We start from the raw sequence: 26,707 nt of genomic DNA on the forward strand, positions 1-26,707 counted from the left end.
TAAATCAATCGAAACATATTGCTAGGATATTTATCTAGACCGCGAAATACAAAAATAAAGGAGAATAGGTACTTAAGAGAAAATTATATATAAATTATATATAATAACTAAAAGAGCTTATGAATATAAATTATGTATTTGAATAAAAAATATAATTTTTAAAAATATGAATGGATAATTCTTATTATTTTAAATAATCTTTATACGTTATTTCTTATGCGTAGTTGAGAATTTTTAATGCACATTTGATCAAATGTTAATGCAATAACATCGATGTTTTTTGCCCATCCCTATACAGTATTTCCTGCGCTGCGCTTCCCTATGCTGTGCTGGGTCACCTGCGTCCCAATGTGCGCCAGGCCTAAATATTGCCCATAGTAAATAACATTTCAAACAATTAAAATCTTAAGCAATTAAGCACAAGATTTTGCACATTTTAAAACTTAATATGAACACATTACACGGAACAAACGTCAGAAACCTTCCAAAAGCGAGAGCAACTTGTGCACGTTGCGGTGAATCTTCTGATCGATCCTTGGCGACGGTCGTCGGTTGTAAGGTTAAGGTTAAGGTGACAATTATGCAAGAATATGGCAACTTGGAATGGCAATGACCGAGTCGTGTGCAAGTCGCGAGCCCAAAACGATCAGGTGCGTAATGTCATACACGGTTCGTCGCCGAACAAGAGTTCTGCCGGTGGCAGGAAGGTCGGAGACTCATGTAGTGGTCCTAAGGCAGGGGTCACCAAATGGCGACCCGCGGGCCGCATCCGGCCCGCGAATGCATTTTAACCGGCCCGCAGACTGAGAGAAAATCCAATAATTTAATACGTATTTATTATCAAGCGAGACTGTTGCAGTCGAAATGTTGCAGGTAATTTCTTATCTTTGTACATTATTACTGCATTATTAGGTTTTTTCGGATGCAACAAATATTATACTAGCTGTGAAAAATATCTTATCTGTTTTATTATTTATTTGAAATTTTATTACGACAAGTCGACAACTCGTTAAGTCACATATATTAATATACGTACAACACGTTAGTCCGTCAGTTATCGGTGAGACGGTGGTGTCCGCTGCGACGTAATTTTTGTTCGTCCGTTCCGTTTTATTTATTAATTTTCGTAATTAAATAATATATTATTCTTTGTTTTAACTTGACTATGGATAGAAAAAGAAGAAAAATAGAAAATGAAAATAGACAGTTTTGTCCTGAATGGATGGACTTATATTGTTTTATTTTACCAGATAGAGTAGGTGCCTTACCTGTTTGTTTGATTTGTAATCAAACAGTGGCTGTTATGAAAGTATTTAATATCAAACGTCATTATGAGACACACAAGTCATTTGCCGAAAAATTCCCATTGGGTACTGGCCTTCGTAAAACAAAAATTGAAAATCTAAAAATTTTCCTAACTTGAAAAAAGTTGTTGATGAAAATCACGAGATTGATATCACAAATTTTACGAAGTTTTTGGAAAGTTTAAAAACTGAATTCGAAAGACGCTTTGCTGATTTCAGAAAAATTAAAAACGTTGTACAATTATTGAACAGTAGTTTTACATTGCAGCCTGATGGTGAATGGATAACGAAGCAGAAAACGTTTTCAAATGCAACAGAGCATATCTTCAAATGGAAATAATTGAATTTCAATCAGATGATGTCCTAAAAAATTTGTATAATGAAAAGTATTCAAAAACTGAAATTGATTCTACATATGATGAATTTTGGTTGAAATATGTATCTGAAAAGAAATACCCGACGTTGAAATTATTGACAGTGAAAATGTGTACAATGTTTGGCTCCACATACGTCTGTGAGTCTGCTTTTTCAAAAATGAATTATATCAAAAACAAATTCCGATCCCGACTCACCAACGAACACCTTGAAATGATGATGAAGATAGCTACCACAAACCATAACCCCGACTTAAAGCAGCTAGTTGAAAGCAAGATCTGCCATTTTTCTCATTAAAAATATTAATTAATAATTGTTTCATATATTTATTTAATTTAATTATATTTTCATTAGTTTTAGTTACATAATAATTAATAAGTGTATATATTTTTTTTTTAGAAATAAAGTATTTTTGACCAACCGGCATATTATAACAAATATTATGTACTTTTGAAATTTTATGGCCCGCGAGAATTTTCCGAATTCTTAATGTGGCCCGTCGGAAATATTAATTGGTGACCCCTGTCCTAAGGGAATGTTTATGATACGAGAAAACCGTAAAAACACAAAGGGCAACGAAAAGCCATCGGGCTCATGCATGCGTGCATGCCACAAGAGTCGCAAACAATGCCCGTACCACGATCGTCAGTCGCATTCCGTTGTACAGCCGTCGAACAACGATAAAGAAGTAGACAATGGAGTGATTCCGAAATCCGGAAAGATGTGATGCAGTAGTGGGTGTAAGTAAAAGATGTCGTGAGTCAAAAACGATGATTACAATCATCCGGAGACCACAAAGTCGCCGGTAGAAAACGAAAAAAAGACGCGTCCGCAAAAGGGTTCGGACCCTATGGACTTAGTAACTCCTACTTGTCCGAAAACAATAAATGGTAACGAGTTGGCCGAAAAAATGTGCGAACTGACCAACGTTTTTTTTTACGAACATTGGCAATATTCTATTGGCAAACATGGCGCTTGTCGAAATCGTAAAGGGACAGCTTGGTACGAATAAATTGCACAACGGTTTTCTGGTTAAGAGAATCCCACATCCACATATCTTGTGCCCGTCTTACAAATGAACAACATAACAAAACAATGTTCAAGTTAATCGATTTTGTTTTTAGCTCGAATATTACAGTAATTATAACAACTATCAAACTTAAGGTCAAGAATATTATTTATGTTTGACAATTTATTACGATTTTTTATTTTCAGACAAGTTACAAGTATGTAAAATATTGACGCTTCTAAAAAATTATAACTCACTAAAAAATTAAAATCTCGTGAAAAAAACCGAAATACAAACGCCGATAATATTATTTTTTGAATATACGTCATTTCGATGCGCGCCAAAATTGCTGCGTCGAAAAGACACGACACCTTATTTTCTTTAGGTTTTATCAGTTTTATCAGTAAAATACGAATGTAGAATTATTTATAATAAAAAATTCTTATTAGGTAGTTTTTATTTATTGATAACTACGATAAACCTAATCTTCTTTTTCTTTTAGATGAAGGTCAAGACTCGGATGTGTGGTAACCACATAATTTCAATTTATTTTTTATTGAATTCAGTTTAGTTTGGTTATTGCAAGTGTTTTTTTATTATTAAATCTTTATACAATCAATTATCACATTGAAAATTATTTTTCCCAATTGAGTACCTAGGTAACTCCAAATCTTGGATCAGTCGCTTATAACGCAAATATTGGATATTAGAAAAAAATTATATACGCTTGTTAGTCGCCTCAACAAGTTTATTGCTATAGCCTCTTTAACGATAGCAATGACAGATAACAAAGAAAGAAGGTTGATTGAATTTTTATTGTAGGTACCTACCTACTTAAATATTCAAATATTCGTGCATATCCATTCGAATCGTGTATAGATTATACCAATATATCCCAACGAAAACGGACAACATGTTTCAAAATACCCCCAAATTCGTGTTCAAACGATTAAGGTTTGTATTGACATTGTGATCAACAACGAATTTGATTATCTCACGATATATATCATTATACAAACTATTTACTATGGGATAGCCAAACGATCGAGAAACAGCGATAATATTTATATATTACAGACGAACGAGTGCGCGACGTAAACGGACGCACAGGTCATCGTCATGACCCCTCCTCACTTATCTTTAAACGAATACCAATAACGAATCGTTGTTTGTACCACACACACACACACGTGTAGGCATATGATTTACAGTGTCGCAGCAGTGATCCCTAATCTCTAGAGCACCGTATCAGTCGCAGTGCCGGCCGTTCATTATCAGTTTTCAGTCGGCGGCCGGCATTCAGTCGAGACCGAATCGTACGATATTATAGCCGTTGTCGTGTCGGTCGGTTTGAAAAAACAACGTACGAAAACAAATCAAATCGCGTGCGAACAAGTCATCGTACGAGTTACAAACGCGATCCTTGTGCGATTGAATAGACGCGCGCGACAACCGCTTTGCCATAGTATAGTGTTGCGGCGTTCGCGTGGAGGTACTTATTGTAAGTAAATAACGCACCGGAGAAGGTATTTCCAGGATGCGTTCCAGGTGTGCGCTTTTGGTGCAGTTGTCCGCGTGCGCCGTCGCGCTGTGTTGCGGTTGGACCGCGGTGGTCACGGCGGTCGCGTCGTCATCACGTGCGAGCGACAACGATGGGGCCCTGTACCTGACGCCCCTGATACGCGCCGGTAAGATCGACGAGGCGCGGGCCGCGTGCAATGTGAAACCCATGAAAGCGGCCATCGAAAGTTATTCCGGTTTCCTGACCGTGGACGACCGGTACGGTTCCAACATGTTCTTTTGGTTCTTCCCGGCCGCAAGCGGCGCGGCCGACGCGCCTGTACTGCTGTGGCTGCAGGGCGGCCCCGGCGCGTCCAGCCTGTATGCGGTGTTCAACGAGCACGGCCCGTTCTCGGTGGCCAAGAAACACGGGCTCAAACTGCGCAATCTCACGTGGACGACCACGCACTCGGTGCTGTACGTGGACAACCCGGTAGGTACGGGATTCAGCTTCACGAACGACGACGCCGGCTACAGCGAAGACCAAACAACTGTCGGTCTCAATCTGTACGAGGCGTTGGTGCAGTTCTTCACGCTGTTCCCCGAGTTACGGAAAAACGATTTCTACGTGACCGGCGAGTCGTACGCCGGTAAGTACGTGCCCGCTGTGTCGTACGCCATCCACTTGAACAACCCCAACGCAAACGTCAAGATCAACCTCAAGGGATTGGCCATAGGCAACGGGCTGGTCGACCCCGTCAACCAGTTGGTGTACGGCGAGTACCTGTTCCAACATGGATTCGTCGACGGTAAATCTGCACTATCACACACGAGCGTGCAAACGTTTTATAATCAGCATTTTTTTAATTTTTTTTTCCCCGCACTTGTGGCGTTTGATGACACGTGCATGTAAAACGTATTATATTTAAGTATAATCAGTGCTTGTCTTGGAAAAATTAAAGAAGAGGGACTCTGTTTACTTAAAAAAAATACCGTCCTCAAGACTTGATTAATTAATTGATTAATTATAACGTAATAATAGTAGGGGGCGCTAAAATTCCTGAAAATTAGTTGGAGTACTCCGTCTCTCTGCGTTCCCCCTCAAGTCAAATACTGAGCATAATCCATAACCACTCTAGTGACGCGAGTATGTGATCATGCTATGAACTACATCGACGATTTTTTTGGTTTTAGTTTTTTTTTTTTTTTTACAGTACGACCAGTGTCTACTTAATACTCACCACAAGTATAGTACACATAATAGCATACATATATGCACCGTAAGTTTGTATCTAAGTATGGCTACGCACTTAAACTCGTAACATTCTACTATACTGTAAATATCGTTGGGATATAGTCAAATCGGGCATTTTACTAAATGCTTAGACAAGTAATCAAATTTATGCAATCGCACTACATAATTATATATAAAAACAACGAGTTTTAGAATATGAATAATTTATACTGAATATTATGGTAACAGTTTTTTTCCATAACTGCCGAATCATATAAAAAGATTGTGCTAATTATTACGATAACATTGGACATTCAATTTTAATGTCATTATTTTTAATATTTAACTTAAATGAATAGGAAATAAATTCAAAAAATATCTTGTTTTATTTAGAATGATTCATCACTATATTTCGGAAAAAAATTATATCTTTTAAGAAACTTATAATAATGGTGAATTATAATATTGTTACTTACGACATATCAACTAACCAATTTCAAAATATACTTTAAAATAATGACACGTTGTGGTTTACAACATATATTTTGACAGTGTTCATTACTCTGAAAAAACTAATAAGCAATTTAAGATTTTTGATAGGAAAAATAAAAACCCTATATAATAAATTATTCTTAATATTTATCTTTTAATTAATATATATTTTAATCATAAACTACATTTTTAAAAAAAATTAAGGAATTATCAATAGGCCTTTTCACTATCGATGTACACATACAGAATGCCTACGATGTTGTTGTTTTTCCAATCTTTTTAGCTTGGCCTTTAATTTTACAGCAAAATACCGATATGCTAACTTAATGTTTCACATATATTGTAGACTATAGCTAAAACCTTACTTATCATTGAATATTCATCAAGTCATTAACAATATGTACATTAGTTCGCATTACATACATAGGGAAAAGAGAACAAATTAGGAAAATAAATAAATAGCCAGTGTTTAAGCATTCTGTCCTAGTCGAAAAATTAATACAATCTACAGTAATATATATTTAATGTTCCCTTGGAATGAATGAATGGTATGATGAAAACTATAATAATATTTTTTATTTCCAGTAATTTATTGGAATTTCATTACTTATTAAAAAAATATCTATCCCTTTTGATCTTAAATTCGGATACTTTATACAATCCACATAGATATGTTATACATATGTTTATATTTAGAATTGTATGAAATTAAGAATGGCTTCTTCTAAACAAATGACATTTTCTGTGATCATATCATCATATCGAATAGAGGATATATGGTATCTATAAATATATAAGTATGATGTGTGTATATGTTTATATTTGTACGACACTTTCAAAATAATAAAACAGCATAGTTGTATATTCTCTAGGCTATTATTTATATGACACCGTAACTTGATACCTAGATAGTATTCTATTATTGTTTTAATATTTTTCTTAGTCCGTCAACTATTTTTTATTTATAATAGCATTGATGACGTTGTCGTGGTCGTTGCGGGCGTTGCCCGAGTGCGTCCCATTAATCATAAATTTTAATAGCCCAATGGCGTCCGTGATAATATCCCTAAAAATGTTGATATATCCCATGTGCGTCCCCAATATTATTGCTATCAATATTTATTTGTATGTATAAATGCATTGATAACTAATAATAAAAAAATAGACAAAAACATTTTGATACAAATTTTCAATCATATATTTAAAAAAAATGAAATCAGTCAATGAAAAAAATATTAAATTCATTGAAGAAAATATACGGATATACAAAACTGAACAAATCTCTAGATATGATTATGTAAAAATCATGGCATTGAAAATTTAATCAAAAAAATAGTTTAAATATTAACCAAACATTTAAAAAATAGATGTATGCCTAAATAATTAAATGAACCTATATAATAATAAACTTTTATAATAAATATAATATTATAATTAAATAACCAAATATTTTTGGGGTGTAAGCCTGTTCACCTCCTCGTGGTCCACCCTGAGTTACTCTAAATTAATTAGGACGCACTCGGGGGAGATCTATTCCAGACACATTCGGAACATTAAATAAGGGACATTTTGGGACGCACTCAAGAGTTGCCTGTCGTTACGTCCCTATAGTTCTCACATCTCTCTAATATCTATGACGTAGAATCTACGCTTTATTCAAGTTAGTTGGAATCATGTTTACAATTCAATTGTATACAATATAAATGAATTGAATAATGAAGTTTTTACTCTATATAATGGTAGTTAGGTCATTAACGTGTTCGTGTTATAAATCTTTAATATAATTGTATCGGCCGAGGGGCTTAGAACCGAAAAGCCTCATTATCATACAACTCCAACGATCAAAGCATACAGTTCTTTATTTTAAACACGTACGTCGAAAACTAAATCCATGCATATTTAGATACTGAGTATAAACGATGTACGAGTATGTTATGGTTACGACCTACACTATTCAAATTACACTAAAGATATTGATATTTGTAAATAATTTAATATTCATTCGATTTGAATACCTTTACGCACTTACGGAAATTAAAATAAAATATTATTTCGAAGTTAAATATTATTCTGAATCAAGTACTTACGATAAATACATATCGAATACACAATCTGTATACATAACTCTCATGGTCGACTGATTTTTCCATAATAAAAAAATATTCCTAGATATACAACACTAATACATGATAACTTATGTACTTAAGAAGATGGAATTAACTTATTTTAGACAAAAAAAACGTATTTAGATCAAACAATTATAATCAATATATATATATGTATCAATAATAAAACACACAAAATCAACGTACATCGCAGTTACCTAATAAAACATGGCATAATAGGTTTTGTATAATTTTGTGTTCGTAGTACCTATACGGCATTCGTAGATTGAAGTGAAAATGATTTTAACAAGTTTAATAAAAGCCGATGGATAATGTGAATGGATCGAAAAATCGTGTACAAATGCATATTTATTTTCGAGATAATCAACTTGCGGATTATACTAATTTACCCGAGTAGTAGCCCGGTGGCCCGGTAGATAAATGATATTTAATTAATATTTCTTAATATTTACATATTATAGTAAAATTGTATTTTAATTTCACTATGATTAGGTATATATTAAAAGTTGAGTAACAAAATAATTTTTATTAAATACGGGACATAATGATAATACCATTTTAAATGTAATATTATTATATAGGACCTCGTATTAAGATATACTAAGAATATTATGAATTGACTCTTAAACACACCCCCCTCAGAAAAAAATCGTATCTACGCCACTGGGTATAGTGTAACATAGCGTATTAAACAAACGGTAACAAGAGTTTGATGTTAACTTTCCCCGTACTACAGTGTACATGAAATGCGATAATAGACGTATTGTTGTTGTTGTACCGTTGCAGAGGACGGTAAGCGAAAGATCGAGGAGCTGGAGAACACGGCTCGCGGTCAGATCCTCGGCAACGACTTCAAAGCCGCGTTCCGGACGTTCGACATGCTATTGAATGGTGATGTGTACCCGTACCCGACGTTGTTCCAGAACCTGACCGGCATGCGGTACTACTTCAACATGCTGTGGGAACGCGACCCTGAGCCTTACGGCGACTGGACTATGTACGTGCAGCAGCCGATCATGCGCAACGCGTTGCACGTGGGACGGCGGCCGCTGAACAACGGCACGGTGGTCGAACAGCACATGATGGAAGACGTGATGCGGTCGTCGGTGGTGCCGTGGCTGTCCGAGCTGCTGGACGCCGGCAAGTACCGAGTGTTGCTGTACTCAGGGCAGATGGATATCATCGTGCCGTACCCGGGCACCATGCGCATGGCCCAGTCGCTCAAGTGGTCCGGCGCCGAGCCTTTCAAGAACGCCACTCGCAAAATTTGGCTGGTCGATATGTCGGAGGACAACACGACCGATGTGGCCGGTTACTCGACCACGTATGGTCAGCTAACCGTGTTGCTGGTCAGGGACGCCGGCCACATGGTGCCGGGCGACCAGCCGAAATGGGGTCTCGATCTCATCAACCGGTTCACGACTGGTAAACCCTTTTGATGGTCCACGGTTATAATATTACAATATAGTTGAGTGTCGCTGAGGACGATACTTCTTGTCGATGCGACATCTCACCGCATGGTCGATACTATGTCGTGTATAATTTTATTAAATTTTCCACGCCCGTTGTTTTCTTTTACCGTGTATTATTCGTCTGATGATTTATTTGTTATTTTTGCATTCCATACATTTCTCTACTAACCTACTTACTTGGCGGGAGCAAAATCTAATTATGCGTTGTTACGTGCATAATATTATCATGTAAAATGTTATGTATCGTGTACATACCTTCGCGTTTATCATTTAATGCTGTACGATTCAACTATTTAATTAAGAGAGAAAGCCAATCAGGTTTATAATTTTTATTTTGTATAGACACACGTTTTTTACTTATTTTAATGCCTGCAATTTTTTTTATTCGTCTATTTGATACGGATGTATTAACGTGTTACTCTTTTAATAAATACACACGATTTATAATTTTGCGATGGTTGGTATTTTATCTTGTAAATTGAAATGTACCTAAAATGTATTTTTTTTAATTTAAATGATTTAAAAAAACAATAACATGTTTGCAGTTTTTGTCACCATAGGTTCGATGTATTCTATACATATACAGCAAATATAATATTTTATGAAACCTTTGGTGCACTTTAACGCTCAGAAAATATTTTCTTTGTATAATTCTTGTTTAATAGTGATTCTCAATCACGTAATTACGAAAAACAATGAGCACCAAAATCGACCCTCAAAGCTTGTTGAACAAATATGATTAAAATATTGATGCATAAGGTACAAATCAAGTGAGTACCATTAAGACTCATGGTAGTCAACTTGTTAATATTTGTACATATTAAAAAAGTTTAGTAACTGATAAAAAAATATCACAAATAATCGTTAGAAGTTATCTCAATTAATCGCATACCTTTTTTCAGAAGAATATTAAAATTTTTCATGTTTCATCAATTAATTTTACATATAAATATTCACAATTATAAAAATTATGTTCTGTATTTATATACAAACTACAAGATTCAAACATTTTGAACTTTGATGCCAAATATAATCAAGACATATTTTATTACTCGAATACAATTTCAAGCTTATGCGGTTGTATTTTAATGCAATATAGGTAACTAGAATTTAAAACTTATTCATTACAAAATTATTTTAACTCAACTTTTTATTTTATTTAATATTATTTTCATAACAATTTGGTTAAATTATTTAATTATTATTTTTTTTTTTTTTTTTTGGTTTATTATTAATTTATTTAACTAGATACTAAAAAAATGAAATGAAAATTATAACAAAATATAAATTAGATAACAGGCAACAGTCCTACGTTGAATCGAGTATTGTCATTTTTTTTCGAAAATTTAGAGTAATTTTATACAGTTAAAAGTATACATGGGAATGAATATACTAATACAGTAAAACGTCGATAAAACGGAACTTCTGTAAGACGGAAACCACGGTATTACGGAACATTATTTTGGTCCCGTTTTGAATTACATATAATTAACTAGCCCCGTCAAGACGGAAACCCCGTTAACACAGAAAAATGTCATGGTCCCAAGCGATTCCGTCTTATCGAGATTTTACTGTACTTAGGTATAGGCACATCAAATTTTTCGATCAAATTAATATTTTTTAATTATTCATTAATCATAGTATATGATTATAATTTATTGCTAATTTGTAATTTTTTATCGACATCATATAATTAGAAATCAACAAGCTGCTATTATACATGTATAGTATTATTTCAGTGGATTTTTTGGAATAAAATTATTAATAAAAGTATGGTTTGAAATGGTCTATTAGAGGAATTATTAATTTTATAGTTATTCATTACAACGAAATAAAACACTAAGTTGATCAGATAAGAGTGATAAGACAGTTATGACCTCTGCATATCTAAATGATTCAATTATATTTGTCTCACAACTACTTCAATATTGAATATAAGTATTGTTTTAAAAATTAAATAATAATATTCTGATGTACAAGAATTTGATTCATGTTTAGTTATAAAAAATCAATAATGTATCAATATTATAATATTAATAACAAGTTGTTTATTATACGTTACATAATTATAAGCTATATTATTTAATGGGTAGTTGTAACATAATTTTATTGAGATATATTAAAAGTATTTCAGATGAAGTTGAATATTTAAAATACCTACCTACTAATTAATTTTACAATGCTATTATATATAAATATATATGCCATAGTCAATTATAATTTAATAAAATATTAAAATATGAAGTATAAATTGGTAATTGTTGATTACATAGTCATCAATGAATAATTATTTAAATTGAAAAATACATTAAATATTATATTTATATACTTAATATAATATATATATAATATAATACAATATAAAGTATTTTAATTCAGTAAACAGTATGAATATTAGGAATAGCAATTTTTTTTATTTTCAATCTCATTCAGGTCCAGGCGCATATTAAGATGTAGACGACATAACGCAGCGTCATAGTTTTCTGTAATCTATTAGAACTTAGTAGCGAATATTGGGAGGCAGGAAAGGGCAGGGTTGTACTGTACCTAAATTAGTCTATGTCACGTAGTGTTTACAGATTACTGCAAACGTTTCACGTGCTTTGGAAGATATTTTATAGTATAATATTTTATGATATCGCATTATTTTAAACTATTGCTAATAAAATTTTTTAAAAATGTACGATTGAAAGAATTTAATCGAAGCCGTCCAATATTACAAAGCTTTTTTGAAATGTTAAATGTACAAAATTGCAACACTTATGCCTTGTTGTATAACAATAATGTAAATGTAAAAAACTTACCTTTAGAATACTGCAAAATTGTTTTCAGAATCGATCGGTTTTTTAGCATTAAAACCGAACTAATAAATAGTATCTCGAATCAAATAAAGAACTTGATTTCGATTTAAGTGAAAGTAATTCGAAAATTGATTGTCAGAAAATTCCTACGAAACATTCAATTCACCATGACTTTTTCTTCTTTTTTATAAAATTACTCTTCACAATTTATTACGTTTAGTTGGGTAAACATTTAATTTTTTTAATTTCGTTATAATTGATAAGACAAGATATGGGAAAACATAGACAATACATGGGGAGTCAATAATATCCCCCGTAAGTTGGCCAACCGTGCTATACAGCATTATAATTATTATTACAACAGTAATATTCAACATAATTTTAGTATTTAACCTGAAATGGTTCCTTGACATAAGAATAAAATTATTTTTACTGTGCATTGTAAATCTTAAATATATGAAATTAAATGGAGTTAGTTAGATGTTGTACTAATAACATTTGTACTGTAATAGGTTGGAAGTATTCACTAAACGTTATATTTAAATATACTTCTAATGCTTAAAAACTTAATATTAACTAACGTTATTTGTTCATTATCCTTAAAAATATTTAAACATTAATGTGTTGTAAATGTTACGTAACCATTACACAATTTAAAATGACTTTTAAATATTTCAAATCGAATACTGAGCCATTGTTAATATAACGTTTAACTCTAAATATAAAATGTTAATCATACAATTATGTAATATTTTATTTTGGACGTTGAAATTTTAATGGAATTTAAATATTGTTCTAACATTTAACAATACAAAACGCTATATGGTATACATATATTAATTATGTGATTAAACCAATATTTACGTACATTGTAACATATATATATGTTTATGTGTGTGTGCAAACGTTCGTACTCGCAATATGTCTAAAACGTGCGTAGACAGCGTCCGGACATCGTTGTCGGTCGCTTGACCCGATCGATGTTTACATATGATTTACAGTGTCTCTCGGTGCAGCGGTCCGTCGTCTAATCAACCGCATCGTAGATGCCAGCCGACCAATGTTACACGCCTACATTGTTACACTATCTCTGTTCGAATAAAATCAACGCTTATATCGGTATTCGCGTTCGTCGGTCGGGTTCAGTCGAGATCGCGGTACGCTGCTATCGCAGTGGCCCTCGTGCGTTACACCGACCGGACGGGTGCTCTGTACCAGTACGTGTTGGACACGTTGTCCGTCGGTTGATAAACCGAGCGCGCGTTGCAAACGGACCAGACCCGTGGCCCGCGTGTGTGCCGATTGCGAGTTCGACGTGTTGCCCGCCGGCGAATAAATAACGCCAGTGTCCCCGTAACGTTTTACGCGATGCGTTTCGTCACCGCGCTCCGGGTGTTGTTGGTCGCGTCTGTCGTCGCGCCGTGCCGCGGCGTGCCCGACGACGGGGCCCTGTACCTGACGCCCCTAATACGCGCCGGTAAGATCGACGAGGCGCGGGCCGCGTGCAAGGTGAAGCCCCTGATAGCGGCCATCGACAGCTGCTCCGGTTATTTGACCGTGGACGACGAACGCGAGTCCAACATGTTCTTCTGGTTCTTTCCGGTGGCGAATGGCGCGGCCGACGCGCCCGTACTGCTGTGGCTGCAGGGCGGCCCCGGCACGTCCAGCCTGTACGCAGTGTTCAACGAGCACGGCCCGTTCTCGGTGGCCAAAGGCCGCGACGCGCTCGAACTGCGCAACCACACGTGGACGGCCACGCACTCGGTGCTGTACGTGGACAACCCGGTGGGCACGGGTTTCAGCTACACGAACGATGACGCCGGCTACAGCACCAACCAGACGGCCGTCGGGCTCAACCTGTACGAGGCGCTGGTGCAGTTCTTCGCGCTGTTCCCCGAGTTACGGAAGAACGATTTCTACGTGACCGGCGAGTCGTACGCCGGTAAATACGTGCCCGCCGTGTCGTACGCCATCCACCTGAACAATCTCAAAGCGGAAACCAAGATCAACCTCAAGGGTTTGGCCATAGGCAACGGGATGGTCGATCCCATCAACCAGTTAGTGTACGGCGAATACTTGTACCAACACGGACTGATCGACGGTAATAGCGTGTTACAAAATTTCAACATTAGGTTTAACAGCTGCTCAAGCATGTATTGTAGCTACGTATTTTAGCGTTTTGGTGTGTTTTTTAGCAAATTCTTCCTGCTTATATTATGAAACAGGTACCATATTTTTAGGATCAATCCTTTATGAAAATTGTATAACTGATATATTTTTACTGCCTCTGTATTTCGTGTTTGTAAAGATTCTACATAAATAATTTTTTATACTATTATAGGTTTTTGATTATCTTTTATTTATATACATATTTCTTTTAATACGACTTCAATTGGTTTTTAAAGTTTGCGATCAAATATCATAATTATCTTAAGGGATTCTTCGGTATTCAAATGGTCACCTTAAGAGAACTAAAGTTTTCAATTTGTACTTGAACAATGTAGTTATCATTATACGAGTCGAAACTTTGTACACAATTATCAAACACTATACACCAGTGGGGTCAGTGACAAATCTACGACGGGGATATGGAGGAAAGATCTCCTTCGTGAGTTAAAAAAAAGTTCATTTATTTTGACCAGTATCGCCTTAATCATGATTTGTTATGTACGAAAATATTTTATATCCCTTCCCCCATAAGAAAATCCTAGATCCGCCACAGAGTGGGGTAGTGGCCCAGAATCCTTGGACATTTTTGAGACTATACTTCCATAAAATAATTGATAATGTTGATGTATTTAACAGTAAATTTCCAAATCATAAGTTATAATTCCAGTTATAATCAGTATTTAAGTAGAACAATAATTCACGCAATATACATTATTTTTTTTTTATAATAATAAAAAACTTGATTTCATTTTTAATTTGTACATCCATTAATTATCTTATGATATTATTCATTTATCATAATAAGTGTTACCATGTAATAATAATAATAATTATATAGTATTCACTATACAAGAATCAATTAAAATATTCCAGTGATTCCAATAATTGCTTAGTAAATTTATGATTACATACACGAACCATTTTTTTATCATAACCACAAAGTTTTCTTTATCTACTGTATTCCAACTTCCAATATAACGCATATTGTTATTATATTTTGACTTTTCATATAAATTATAATTTTATAACCTGTTCAAATATTTGTATTTTCCTGTATATTTCAATAAAATAAACATCATATCATTATATTAAACGATGACCACGAAGGTTTCTGTGAAATGTACAGACATTCATAAATTCATAATATATTTATGCTTTAAAGAGATTTCAAGTTATGATTTTCTTTCTCTTTCTGTCACACATAAAATATAGGGATTAAGACGTTTTCTATATTTAACGTGCTGATCGATTTATTAAAGCGATAAAGATTTTTAAAACTGATTTAAAATCATCGAAAAGTCTTCTTTATATCGACTTTCTCACATTTTTAAATTTTGTATTTAAATAGTAATTAAAAATAAATATTTGTTAATTTTCTGTTTCCAATTTGTTTAATCCTATTATGTAAACTTTTGGAAGAAAAAAATCAAAAAAGTGGGAAATTCGATCCAAAGAAGACTTTACGACGAATTTAAATCAATTTTCAAAATCCTTATCGCATCAAAAGATCGATCGGTATGTTGGAAATAGAAAAATTTCTAAATTCCTATATTGCACGTGTGATATAAATATAAAGAAATCATAGCTTACATCCCCTTAAGACTATCAAGTGAAAAGCGTACCTACATTAAATACCCTTTGTAAAATATTTCAAAAAAATTACTCTATACGGCCGTATTGATACGTATATGGTACACAAAGCGTGCCAGGGGCCTTATATGCAACGATTGAAATATTATAATTTATAACCATTGCAGAGAGCGGAAAGAACAAGTTCGAAGAGATGCAAAATTCGATCCGCCAACAGATCCTTCTAGGTAAATACAAGGACGCTGCCTGGAAATTCGATCGGATGATATTGAAAGGCAACATGTACCCGTACCCGACACTGTTCCAGAACCTGACCGGTATGCAATACTTTTACAACGAGCTATGGGCATGTGACCCGGTGCGTTACGGCGACTGGAAGAAGTACGTGCAACAGCCGGACGTGCGATCTGCCCTGCACATTGGACAGCGGCCGCTGAACAACGGACTATTGGTCCAAAAGTACCTGATGGAAGACATGATGAAGTCTGTGAGCTTATGGCTGGCCACGCTACTGGACACCGGCCGGTACCGCGTGTTGCTGTACTCGGGACAGCTAGACATCATCGTGCCTCACCCGGGCACGTTGCGCATGGCCCACTCGCTCAAGTGGTCGGGCGCCGAGCGCTTCGGGAACGCCACGCGTACCCTGTGGCTCGTGAACGACAACAACATAACCAACGTGGCCGGTTACTCGACCACGGCCGGTCTGTTGACCGTGTTGCTAGTTCGTGACTCGGGTCACATGGTGCCGGGCGATACCCCGAAATGGGGACTGGATCTCATTAACCGGTTCACGGCCGGTAAACCATTTTGACCCGGTTCGTACCATTACGTAGCCGGCACGAGAGAACTACTTCCTTATTAAATATTATACACGTAACGCTCACGCAAACGTAAATATGTTATAATCCGAACAAGTTGGTTTTTAGTTTTCGCTACACAAATAATATAACAAAACGAAATGTTTTCTATTTTGTTAAAAATAAATTGTTTTTCTAAAAAAATCTCATACTTATATTTATTGAAATCGACCAACCCACTTGATGTTCTGCGTGGAACGATATTATAATATCCTGATATTCTGTTATTGGACAAAAATCAACCCAGTTCACCGCGGTGGTGTTACTAAACTATAAGACGCAATAACCGACAACAGTAAACGTAAAAAATGCATTAGTACATTACATACAATGCCTATCTATTGTAGTGCTTACGATTTAAAACTAAAACCATCAAAAGCAATAGATAGAATAATAAATATTATCTAAAAAAAAATTAATTTATATCACATGGTAAATCTACAAGAATAATAATAATAATAATAAATTAAATGTATTACCAATATTATCTTTAATTTACGTGCTGTAAAGACAAATATAAAATAAAATATACATACCTCGTGTGTTAATTAATCACATATTTCTTTAGACTTTTCTCCTGCATAATATAATCTCCGTGAACAGCGTTTCAGGAAAAATATGTTTTATTAATTTTAATTTAATTTTAATTAATCTTTAATTTACGGGGGGGCTTGTTCACACAATACAATACATTTATTTAATTATTTAATCCAACAATCAAATTTCAAAAATTGGAGCAATCTATACTATGGCATGACAATTATAACTCATAATTTTCAAGAATTTAGTTCATATTCACTCCGTATAAAAATTACATAAGTCACACATTTTGGCCTAGTTTGGGGCTTTCAGATTTCATTGTATTTATTGAAAAATATATACAATATCTCATAACTGTTTAAAAAAAACTATATCAAATTGTAATATACCCTATTATTGATAATTTTATCTTTTGTTATATTACCAAAACGTAATAATTTTTATTCTATTACAAAATAATATAAAATATACTTATTAAACTAACAATCATAATTCTTACAAAAATAAATAGTATCGCTCCCTGGTTTTTTCATTAGAATTATTAATTTAACTCTAATCCTAACTATGTGCCTACGAATTATTATACAACTAATACTATATCAATATTATAAAAAATAATATTTCAGAAGATATTAATACTAACTATTTAATAACTCCGTTAAATATACCATTTTATATTATTATATTATTATAGTATATATGTATAGCGTTTTCAAATATAAAACCTTATAAAATCATAATTTTTCAACAAAAATTTGTTTAAAAATTAATTAAATAAATAAAACCAAAAATAAAACTTCATGATCTCTTAAGTTAAATAATAAATATTTTATATTACAATGAATTTAATTAAATATAATATTATTTGTCGTTTTGCTATGTTTTGTATATAATAATAATTAATAGTTAAAATTTTAACAAAGAGAAGCTATTATACTTAAAATGTAAGTAATTTTATGTTAAAAATGATAAATTAACTTAAAAAAGTATAAAATAGATTATTGTTTAGAAGTATAACAAAATGTATTAACTTAATGTCTAATGATTAATTTTGTATGAACGATGGATAATATTTCTATACTAGATCCTAATTAATTGTTAATATTTAATGAAGATAACTTTACATGAGGGTTCATCTAGATTGTGTTCACTGGGTATTGCAATTGGTTTTGTATTACTTGCGCTATGTGTCCTTAGCTTAACAAAATTAAAAATATTTTAAAAATAACTATATATGTTTTAAAATTGCGTCTTACTAATTAAGAAAAAACATTAACAGTTTGATCAGTAAGTCCAAAATATTTTTCTTTACTATAGTTGTACCATTGATTATATAATGTACTACGATAATATATTATATAATCAATTGTAATACCATAGTACGGAATGAAATAATATTGATAACTCTGAATTATTTTTGTTAGATGTAAATATAAAAAAAAGCATGAATAATATTTCTTATTTGTGGGTGTACTGCTTTAGGTTTACGGTATTATCATAAATAATAATATTATAATCCACACTACTAATACGAGTATTATGTTTATTATTGACAAACCAAACACAAAAAAATAAGCTTTTATGCCATGTAGAACGAATGAATCAGAATTAAGTTAACCCGTCATGTACTATTGCTTAGTTATAAGTAATATTTACTTTTTTCTATGTTGCCGTATATAACACCCTATATAATAATAACTACGATCAACACTTATGAATCATTATTGTTATATTTGTATCCACGTAACATGGTTACGGGCAATCTATACAATGCGCTTGTAATCATTCTCCCCTTCTATTACACAAGTTCGTGTCATTTTTTTATATAGTATTTTTATTTCATATACATCTCCACGCCTGGCCCTGTAGTAAATATATTTAATTACTATAGGTTAGGTCAGAGGAGGCGAACCTATAGCACAGTGGTTCTCAACCGGGGTGACACGAAATCTCCACAGGAAAAGGAAAAAAATTAGAAAAAAATTAATTTTAATAAAACCATATTATTACCACAACAGTCATGTAAATAGCATACCTTTAAGTTTACATCTTTATATTATTTAGATCCAATGAATATGTGCAGTATTGTTATTAACGCAAAATCGATGTATTATCGATTTTTTTATCGACTTAACCGGGGTGTTAGTTATTTTACAGTCGTTAGATATGTAGTATTATTATATACAAATAAAACAAATAAGTATAAAAATCTTTAAAAAATTTTCTCTTTTTTTTTTTTTTTAATTTTAAGTATAAACTTTATAATATCAATGTTTATTAAACAATGCATCTCAATAAATTGAAGGTGTTCTACTGTTTTCTTCTGTTATTATTCTTCTGTTTTTATTGTTTTTGTTATTTCAAGAATTATTCTAAAATACACAGTTAAGATTATTTATTATTTTGATGTTAGGGTGACGCGGTGTTTAATTCTAGTGGCTAAAGGTGACATGAATGAAAAAAGGATAAGAATCACTGCTATAGCACGTTTACCAAATTTTATTGGCACGCGAAAAAATTAAAATTATTAAAAACTGTAAACAAAAAAAAAATTATACTATTTATAAAATGTTGGTTGTAAGAAATTCAAATAAATAAATTATATATTTTTTCAAATGACAATATTCCTTATGCTTTCATATTTTTCGTCAACTTATGTTTCCGAAAGCTTATTCGCCATAACAAATTTAATTAAATCGAAGAGAAGAAACGTTTTGACCAATGAAACCATTTCTGCTTGTGTTTCTACTAAGAATGACTAAAATTTGTTAAAAACAATGTAATAAATCTGTAATTTTATATATGATCTTAAAAAATATAATTTTTTTCGGGCACGTGAACGATTTTCAAAACCTAAAAAGGAAAAATTTGGCATTTGAACTAAAAAAGGTTCGCCATCCCTGGGTTAGGTTATATAGTTTGTATGGACATTAGACTGTGAATATAATAAAAAATAATTTATAATAATAATATGCCCACTGGTATGTCGACTGGTAAACGACAAAACTAACTAAGCGATATTTTGGAACCGAACGACCTTACTAGATAACTGACAGGAAAGCATTCAATCACATTCAATCACAAAATCACTAGTCAAAGTGTTCTTCTGATAATTTAGTAATAAAATATTTAATGAATACATTTCGGTACAAGTGACACTAACGACTATTATGTTCACCAAGCGACAAACATAATATGGTATTTGATCCCTATTTTTATCGCTTATTTTACAATGTTGATAGTAAGAAATACATTTAAAATAATAATAATCGTTATACATACTTATAATTTTATTTTTGTCACAATATTATTCTATTCTTAACAATAATGACATTTGGCCGATAATCAAACATACGTTTATCGTTAGAGAACATTTTTAAATATTTCCAATATATTTTTTAGGATATTAATCATAATATTAAACTATTCATAAAATATAATCGACCAAATATTATTAGTAATAACATTTGGTTAGTAATAACTTATTACTGTTAAAAATTGTATAATATCGTGTTAAAATTATTTTTGTCTTTTACTAATCTGTGTACTGGATTATGATTTTAGTTGTCAATTATCTAGTACAAGCAAAACCACGAACCATATAAATGACGTAGGCATAGGTCTAGTTAAATGCTAGTGTAATAATCTTCACAAAATGTACATGCGCTATTTTGAAATGCATAATACATTTACCGTTCAAAAATATTAATTATTGTTTAATAAGAATCTTACAAAAGATTCAGCGTTTCAACTATATTGTTTTGCGATAATGATTTGTACCTAATGAAGTTCTTAATTTATGTGTGACATTTGACGACACCGTACTATAGTGGAAACTTGCGTTTTAAGACTTTGCAAAAACGGTTAATTTCTAATTTGTTCACAAATTTCAAAAATAGTGTGAATTGGTCCCAGATGTATTTTATCGAGTATATGAGTTGAGTCCAGCTTAATAGTGTGGAGGTAGGTTAAAAAGTCGTCCAAACATTTTTGTTTTTTGTTACATAAAGGTAACGGTCTGATGTAAACATTATTAAAATATTATTCGATTAATATATTTTTTTTTTTTTTAACTTGAACGTAAACAATTATTATTAGCTATCATTATTATTATTATTTATTAGCTTAATTTTACCTTACATTTTTTCTTTTTTTTATTGTTAATAGTTTATTTATAATATAATCTTAATTAGGGAAGAAATTTAAAACACATATATTTCACAAAAGTTAACCGTGTCAGTTCTCCATTAATAAAATAAACTATATTTCCTCTAAAAAATTATTCTTTTTCTTTTGTATTTATGCTAGGCTATGTTGTGGAGCTCCGAAATTAAATATAAATTTCACTCTGAATTCCAAGTAAATTTTTTAATAACGCAAAAATGTATAATGTAATACTATGTTTTCTCATAATACCACAAAAATCTTTTAAGTTAATAGAAAAATCTATGAGATTGTCTACAAAATTATTACATAATATAAATTATTCGTCTCTGTTGGTAGTTATGTTCATTGTGTTTAAATAATTGTATGTTTATTGTGTGGTTTAGGTTATTTTGAATACAGTACTTTACGAGCATAATGGATTTCATTCTTTATTAATTTCAAATTATTCGTATTTATTGTAGGTATATCATAACTTTTCTTCTCGGATCTAATGAGTTTTGAATGTCACGTACAAAAATTTTCTTTTGTTTTTCTTTTAACCGAGTTACTAAATGTTTGTCTATCAGTAATTTGCTATTAATTTTTTTGTGATTGTGTTCACAATTACATCTCTCTATTATATCTAAAGTGGATGATAATTTAAAAAAACACGCACATTTAGAAAATACTTCCAACGTTGTATATCATCAACCAACATTTTGTGGAAACGAAATATAAAACTATGCGCAATGATAACTTTTTTATCTTTTTTGCTTGATATGAAATCCATACTTCAATTTTTATACATTATTAAAATAATAAATAACAATAAAACAAACCATTATAATTATTTTATTTTATATTTTATTAAACGGACACTTCTAATATTGACACGTTACAGTCTACTAGCTACTAGCAAGTTACAATATGCTATCCGGTGATAACTATCAGGATGCGTCGTTATGCAAAAATTTGAATTGAATAATTAAGATAAAATATCACCAAGGATCCATTCAAGTATTATTAAATAACACAGCAAATCTATCCCATGTTTATTTTAAGCGATCGAATATGTCAGGACCTAACTCAAGTTTCCCCGCAAAAACAATTTTGTATTATATACTTATTACTTTAACTTTATATTAGTAAGTCATTGGTTTTTGATGAGATCTTGAGTAATAATTAACATTTATAATTAAAAAGAATGAAATTCGTGTTGTTGTATTGAATTTGATTCATAAATAATACCTAATTTCAAGGTAAAATTTTTGTTTGTTGATTGTTTTTTATAAGTTACAACAAATTTATTTATTATAAGTATAAGTATACTGAGATGAATGTATACCTTACCCCTCCCCCCACTATGTTTGCAAATGTTAAATACGTCATGCACTATGGATTGTTTCATTGACTAAACAATACTCGTTTATCTATTAGTTAGGTCATGGATAAATTATTCATTACAATTATTTTAAACTTTAAAAATTAACTTTCTTAAAGAATAATGTTATGTATATAAAACGTACAACTTTCACTTGGGGACAATACCTCATAACAATGAATGAGTCCATTTCGTTAACGTTTTCAATGTACACTGCGTAAATGTTCAAAAATGATAATTATTTTTTATGAAATGTCGACAATAGCTTATGTATAAAATATATCTAAATTATTATTACCAAATTTAATTTTAAAATTCTAAGCAAATAATGTAATGTATTTTGCATACTTAATATGTGTTATTTAACATTACGTTTACAATATTCCATGCATGGAAAATGGATGTACTACCCATAGTGAAGTCGTTTATGGGAGGGGAGACGCAACTTATGCATTTGTCATAGTCTAGAGCAGTGGTGGCCAAACTTTTTTTAACCACGAGCCATAAAAAAATGCATTTTTCAATTTTTTTTTACGTAAATGTAAAATATTACAGTTATGCAAATAAGTGTTGTAATGTAGAATACTTTCGCGGGCCAGATATTAAATTATGGTAGGCCGGAATTGGCCCACGGGCCGTAGTTTGGCCACCACTGGTCTAGAGTTTATCTATTCTAAAGTCGGCACATCATAAAAAAAAAAAATAGGTACGTCTTTTATAAAGCCATTGACATATTGTAAATTAGAAAAATGAGACATGTATTATATGGGTACTTACGTACAAAATATAAATCATTATATTTTTTAATTGGTTTGACGTCTTCGTCCTACCACGTTTATCGGCACTTAGGTAAAATGAGTCGCCGATTCAACATTTAATAAGAACATACCGATTGCCCTATTCTAGAAATAACTAAAATAATGCATACGTAATAATAAATACATAGTAAACGTATAGAATATAATTAATTTAATAGAAACAAATAACCACTAATGAGTTATAATTTTAATCTTTGATTAAAAAAAAATGATCAGTTTATAAGCACACATTTACCAATGTTCACCGAAATATTACACGTATATACCTATATATATGGCTACATCATGGCTTCAGGTTCAGGCATTTGGCTATTCTCTGGTTATGAAATTCTCACGCAACACGTCGTTATTAAGTTCATAACAACATATTATATAGATAGGTAAATTATTTTTAATTTTAGGTAGCAATTGATAAAATCCAACCGGTAAGTAGGACGGGTAAGTAGAACCATTTGAATTTATATTAAAAAAATTTAAATGTAGTACAACGTAATCCAGGATTTGATAAGAGTGGTGTTTCATATAAGTGCTTAATTTTTATTAAAATATTATAATTTACGTGTCGTAAAAAATGGTAACTGCGCAGTATTATTCGCTATACAGTAGTTATTCTGTGGTGTACTATACAAAAGTCGATGATAGCTTATACAAAATAGTAAATTTGCGTCTCAAAACGGACAAAAAAAACACGAAAATATGTATGATACACTATTTCATGAACTTCTCAAATAATTCCAAGACTAAACGGAAATAAAAAAAGTACTAAATCATTTAGTCTAAATGTAATAGTTTTTCTAGTTGACGTATACGACATAAAAATATTTTAATCTTTTTGTCTTAAATCTAATTATGGTTCATTTTTGATAATTAGAGTTTTATGACAGGAAATTTCTACATGATTATTGGTCTCGTTATCTAAATTACCTAATTGTAATATACACAAATAATCCGACAAACATTTCGTTAATCATTATTTTTTAAAACAATACGCATCGTATTGTTTTAAATTGTTTGATTATTATTGTTCATCGATTTTAGTTTACATTCGCATATAATTCATACTTTATATGATTATTTTAACAACGCATTGGTAATTAAAAATTAATTAATTTAACAGCATTTAATGTATGAATAACGTTCAATTTCGAAAATCTCTACGAAGTAAATCAATAAATGTGAATAAAATCCACTATGTTTTTATAGCGCTGACATCCCAATCTGTTTATTTCCATTTCAAGTCATTAGAGGTGTATCATAGTCACACTTCAGTAGACACATGTCACAAAACTACGAAATATGTATGAAAACAATATTTAAAATGCATTTTGAACTTTATTGTGGTATTAAGTATTATTATTAGAATATAATACAGCCACATGCCATACTACAATCGGATTTGATAAAACATTTTTCATGTATATTTTCATACTCATCCAAATTATCTATTTATCGAACTTCGTTAAATAGAAATGTCGTTAAAAAAAATACGAAATGTATACGAATAATTGCATATAATTTGTGCAATAATATCGTAAAATAATATTAATAATTATAATACTACTGTACAGACACAAAGTTTTAAATAATAAATAATAGTGCATAAGTATATTGTAAAATTGATACATTCATACAAAGGCGTACTCACGGGGGGGGGGGGGGGGCAGGGGGTTTGAACCCCCCGACCATTGGCCGTATTCTTTTTTAAATTATTCCAATAATTTGATAATTGATTATTGATTTTATTGATTATAATTTAGTGGTTTATACGTCATTAATGACCAGTATCACGATTATTAAGTTGGATTGGACGACGACCATAGAACATGTTGTATGACACGACCGCGCTATCAATTTAACAATTTTGTGACAATTTGTGATAATGCAGTTTTTTAAAAAAGTACAACATTTTTAATTATTATGACTAAGAGGGGGTACAGAGCCCCCCACTTTTGTATTCTAGTAAATTTTCAGAGCCCCCCCCCATTGAAAATTCCTGAGAACGCCACTGCATACATAAATAATTGTATTAAATGTTTTTAATCTTTTTCATCGAAGAACAATAAAAGTGTAGGAAATTATCCAAATAATTAAAAATGTACTGTTGTACAATAATAGTATTCTGAAATCCACGCCAAATAATGTCGAAACTGCTTGATGTTCTCAAAACTTTATTTTACAATACTTTTGAAAGCTCCAAATCAAAGTTATTGTATAAAATTAATAATACAAATAAAATAATAAAATAATATAAAATAAATTCGTTGTTTTTTTTTTTTTTTTTGATAAACAGAAATGTTATTTGGTAAAAATGTTACAGAAAACATGCGATTCGAAGTCCGACTGTACATATACTAATCCGTATTCTGATGACGACATCAAAGCCTTACACGTATACGTTTAAGATGGTTTTTGCACGAAAACACAAGTTTGAAAACGTTGTATTTGTTGCCACTCCCGCAGGGAACACGTTGAAACACTGGAGCCCGGTGAGGTGGTGATTAGGAAAAACACGCAACCACACCGAGGACGGTTATCAGTGCGCTTATCACGCATCGTGGCAAGAAGTTGACAAACTGCCGTCGTCACGGACCACGGTGTAGCAGGTGGTGGTGGCGGCGTGGGCAACGGGTAACGAAAACAACCCGATCGCCACTGCCGCCGTCGCTGTCACAGAGTGTTGCCAATACACATGTGACCGATCGAGGAAAACAATTTCGGGGTCCCTTGGATGGGACGCGAAGGCCGCGGACGGACTGTTGGGCCGAAGGCCCATCCGTCGCGTTCGTCGCACAATTTTCGGGGCCCGCCAACCGGCCTCACCGATTTCATGGCAGAAACGGTCGGCGATCACGTGACACCGGTCGACCAATGACTGCGCCCGGCCCGGAAC

The 26,707-nt window shown here is 32.3% G+C and overlaps 3 protein-coding genes across 3 annotated transcripts; all 3 read left to right on the top strand.

The window, feature by feature from the left end:
• The first annotated feature begins 1,583 nt into the window (after positions 1–1,583).
• On the top strand, positions 1,584–1,976 carry LOC112693983 (general transcription factor II-I repeat domain-containing protein 2-like). Its single transcript, XM_025569278.1, has one exon. It carries the CDS (start codon positions 1,584–1,586, stop codon positions 1,974–1,976), a length of 393 nt encoding a protein of 130 aa, XP_025425063.1.
• Positions 1,977–3,924: 1,948 nt separating this feature from the next.
• On the top strand, positions 3,925–9,964 carry LOC112694009 (venom serine carboxypeptidase-like). Its single transcript, XM_025569327.1, has 2 exons — positions 3,925–4,997; positions 8,827–9,964. Exons 1-2 carry the CDS (start codon positions 4,226–4,228, stop codon positions 9,477–9,479), a joined length of 1,425 nt encoding a protein of 474 aa, XP_025425112.1. The 5' UTR covers positions 3,925–4,225; the 3' UTR covers positions 9,480–9,964.
• A 3,324-nt stretch (positions 9,965–13,288) lies between these two features.
• On the top strand, positions 13,289–17,076 carry LOC112694017 (venom serine carboxypeptidase-like). The gene is made up of 2 exons (XM_025569338.1): positions 13,289–14,414; positions 16,240–17,076. Exons 1-2 carry the CDS (start codon positions 13,682–13,684, stop codon positions 16,884–16,886), a joined length of 1,380 nt encoding a protein of 459 aa, XP_025425123.1. The 5' UTR covers positions 13,289–13,681; the 3' UTR covers positions 16,887–17,076.
• The last annotated feature ends 9,631 nt before the right edge of the window (positions 17,077–26,707 follow it).

The sequence above is a fragment of the Sipha flava genome, unplaced genomic scaffold (assembly GCF_003268045.1).
Source record: "Sipha flava isolate LNK unplaced genomic scaffold, YSA_version1 121_pilon_pilon, whole genome shotgun sequence".
In the NCBI taxonomy this organism is placed as follows: domain Eukaryota; kingdom Metazoa; phylum Arthropoda; class Insecta; order Hemiptera; family Aphididae; genus Sipha; species Sipha flava.

Bases quoted from the DNA above. Each gene is read 5' to 3' on its own strand.
- LOC112693983 (XM_025569278.1), top strand. From the start codon at position 1,584: ATGGATAACGAAGCAGAAAACGTTTTCAAATGCAACAGAGCATATCTT.
- LOC112694009 (XM_025569327.1), top strand. From the start codon at position 4,226: ATGCGTTCCAGGTGTGCGCTTTTGGTGCAGTTGTCCGCGTGCGCCGTC. The intron at 4,998-8,826 runs GTAAATCTGCAC...GTACCGTTGCAG, and splicing joins CCAACATGGATTCGTCGACG to AGGACGGTAAGCGAAAGATC.
- LOC112694017 (XM_025569338.1), top strand. From the start codon at position 13,682: ATGCGTTTCGTCACCGCGCTCCGGGTGTTGTTGGTCGCGTCTGTCGTC. The intron at 14,415-16,239 runs GTAATAGCGTGT...TAACCATTGCAG, and splicing joins CCAACACGGACTGATCGACG to AGAGCGGAAAGAACAAGTTC.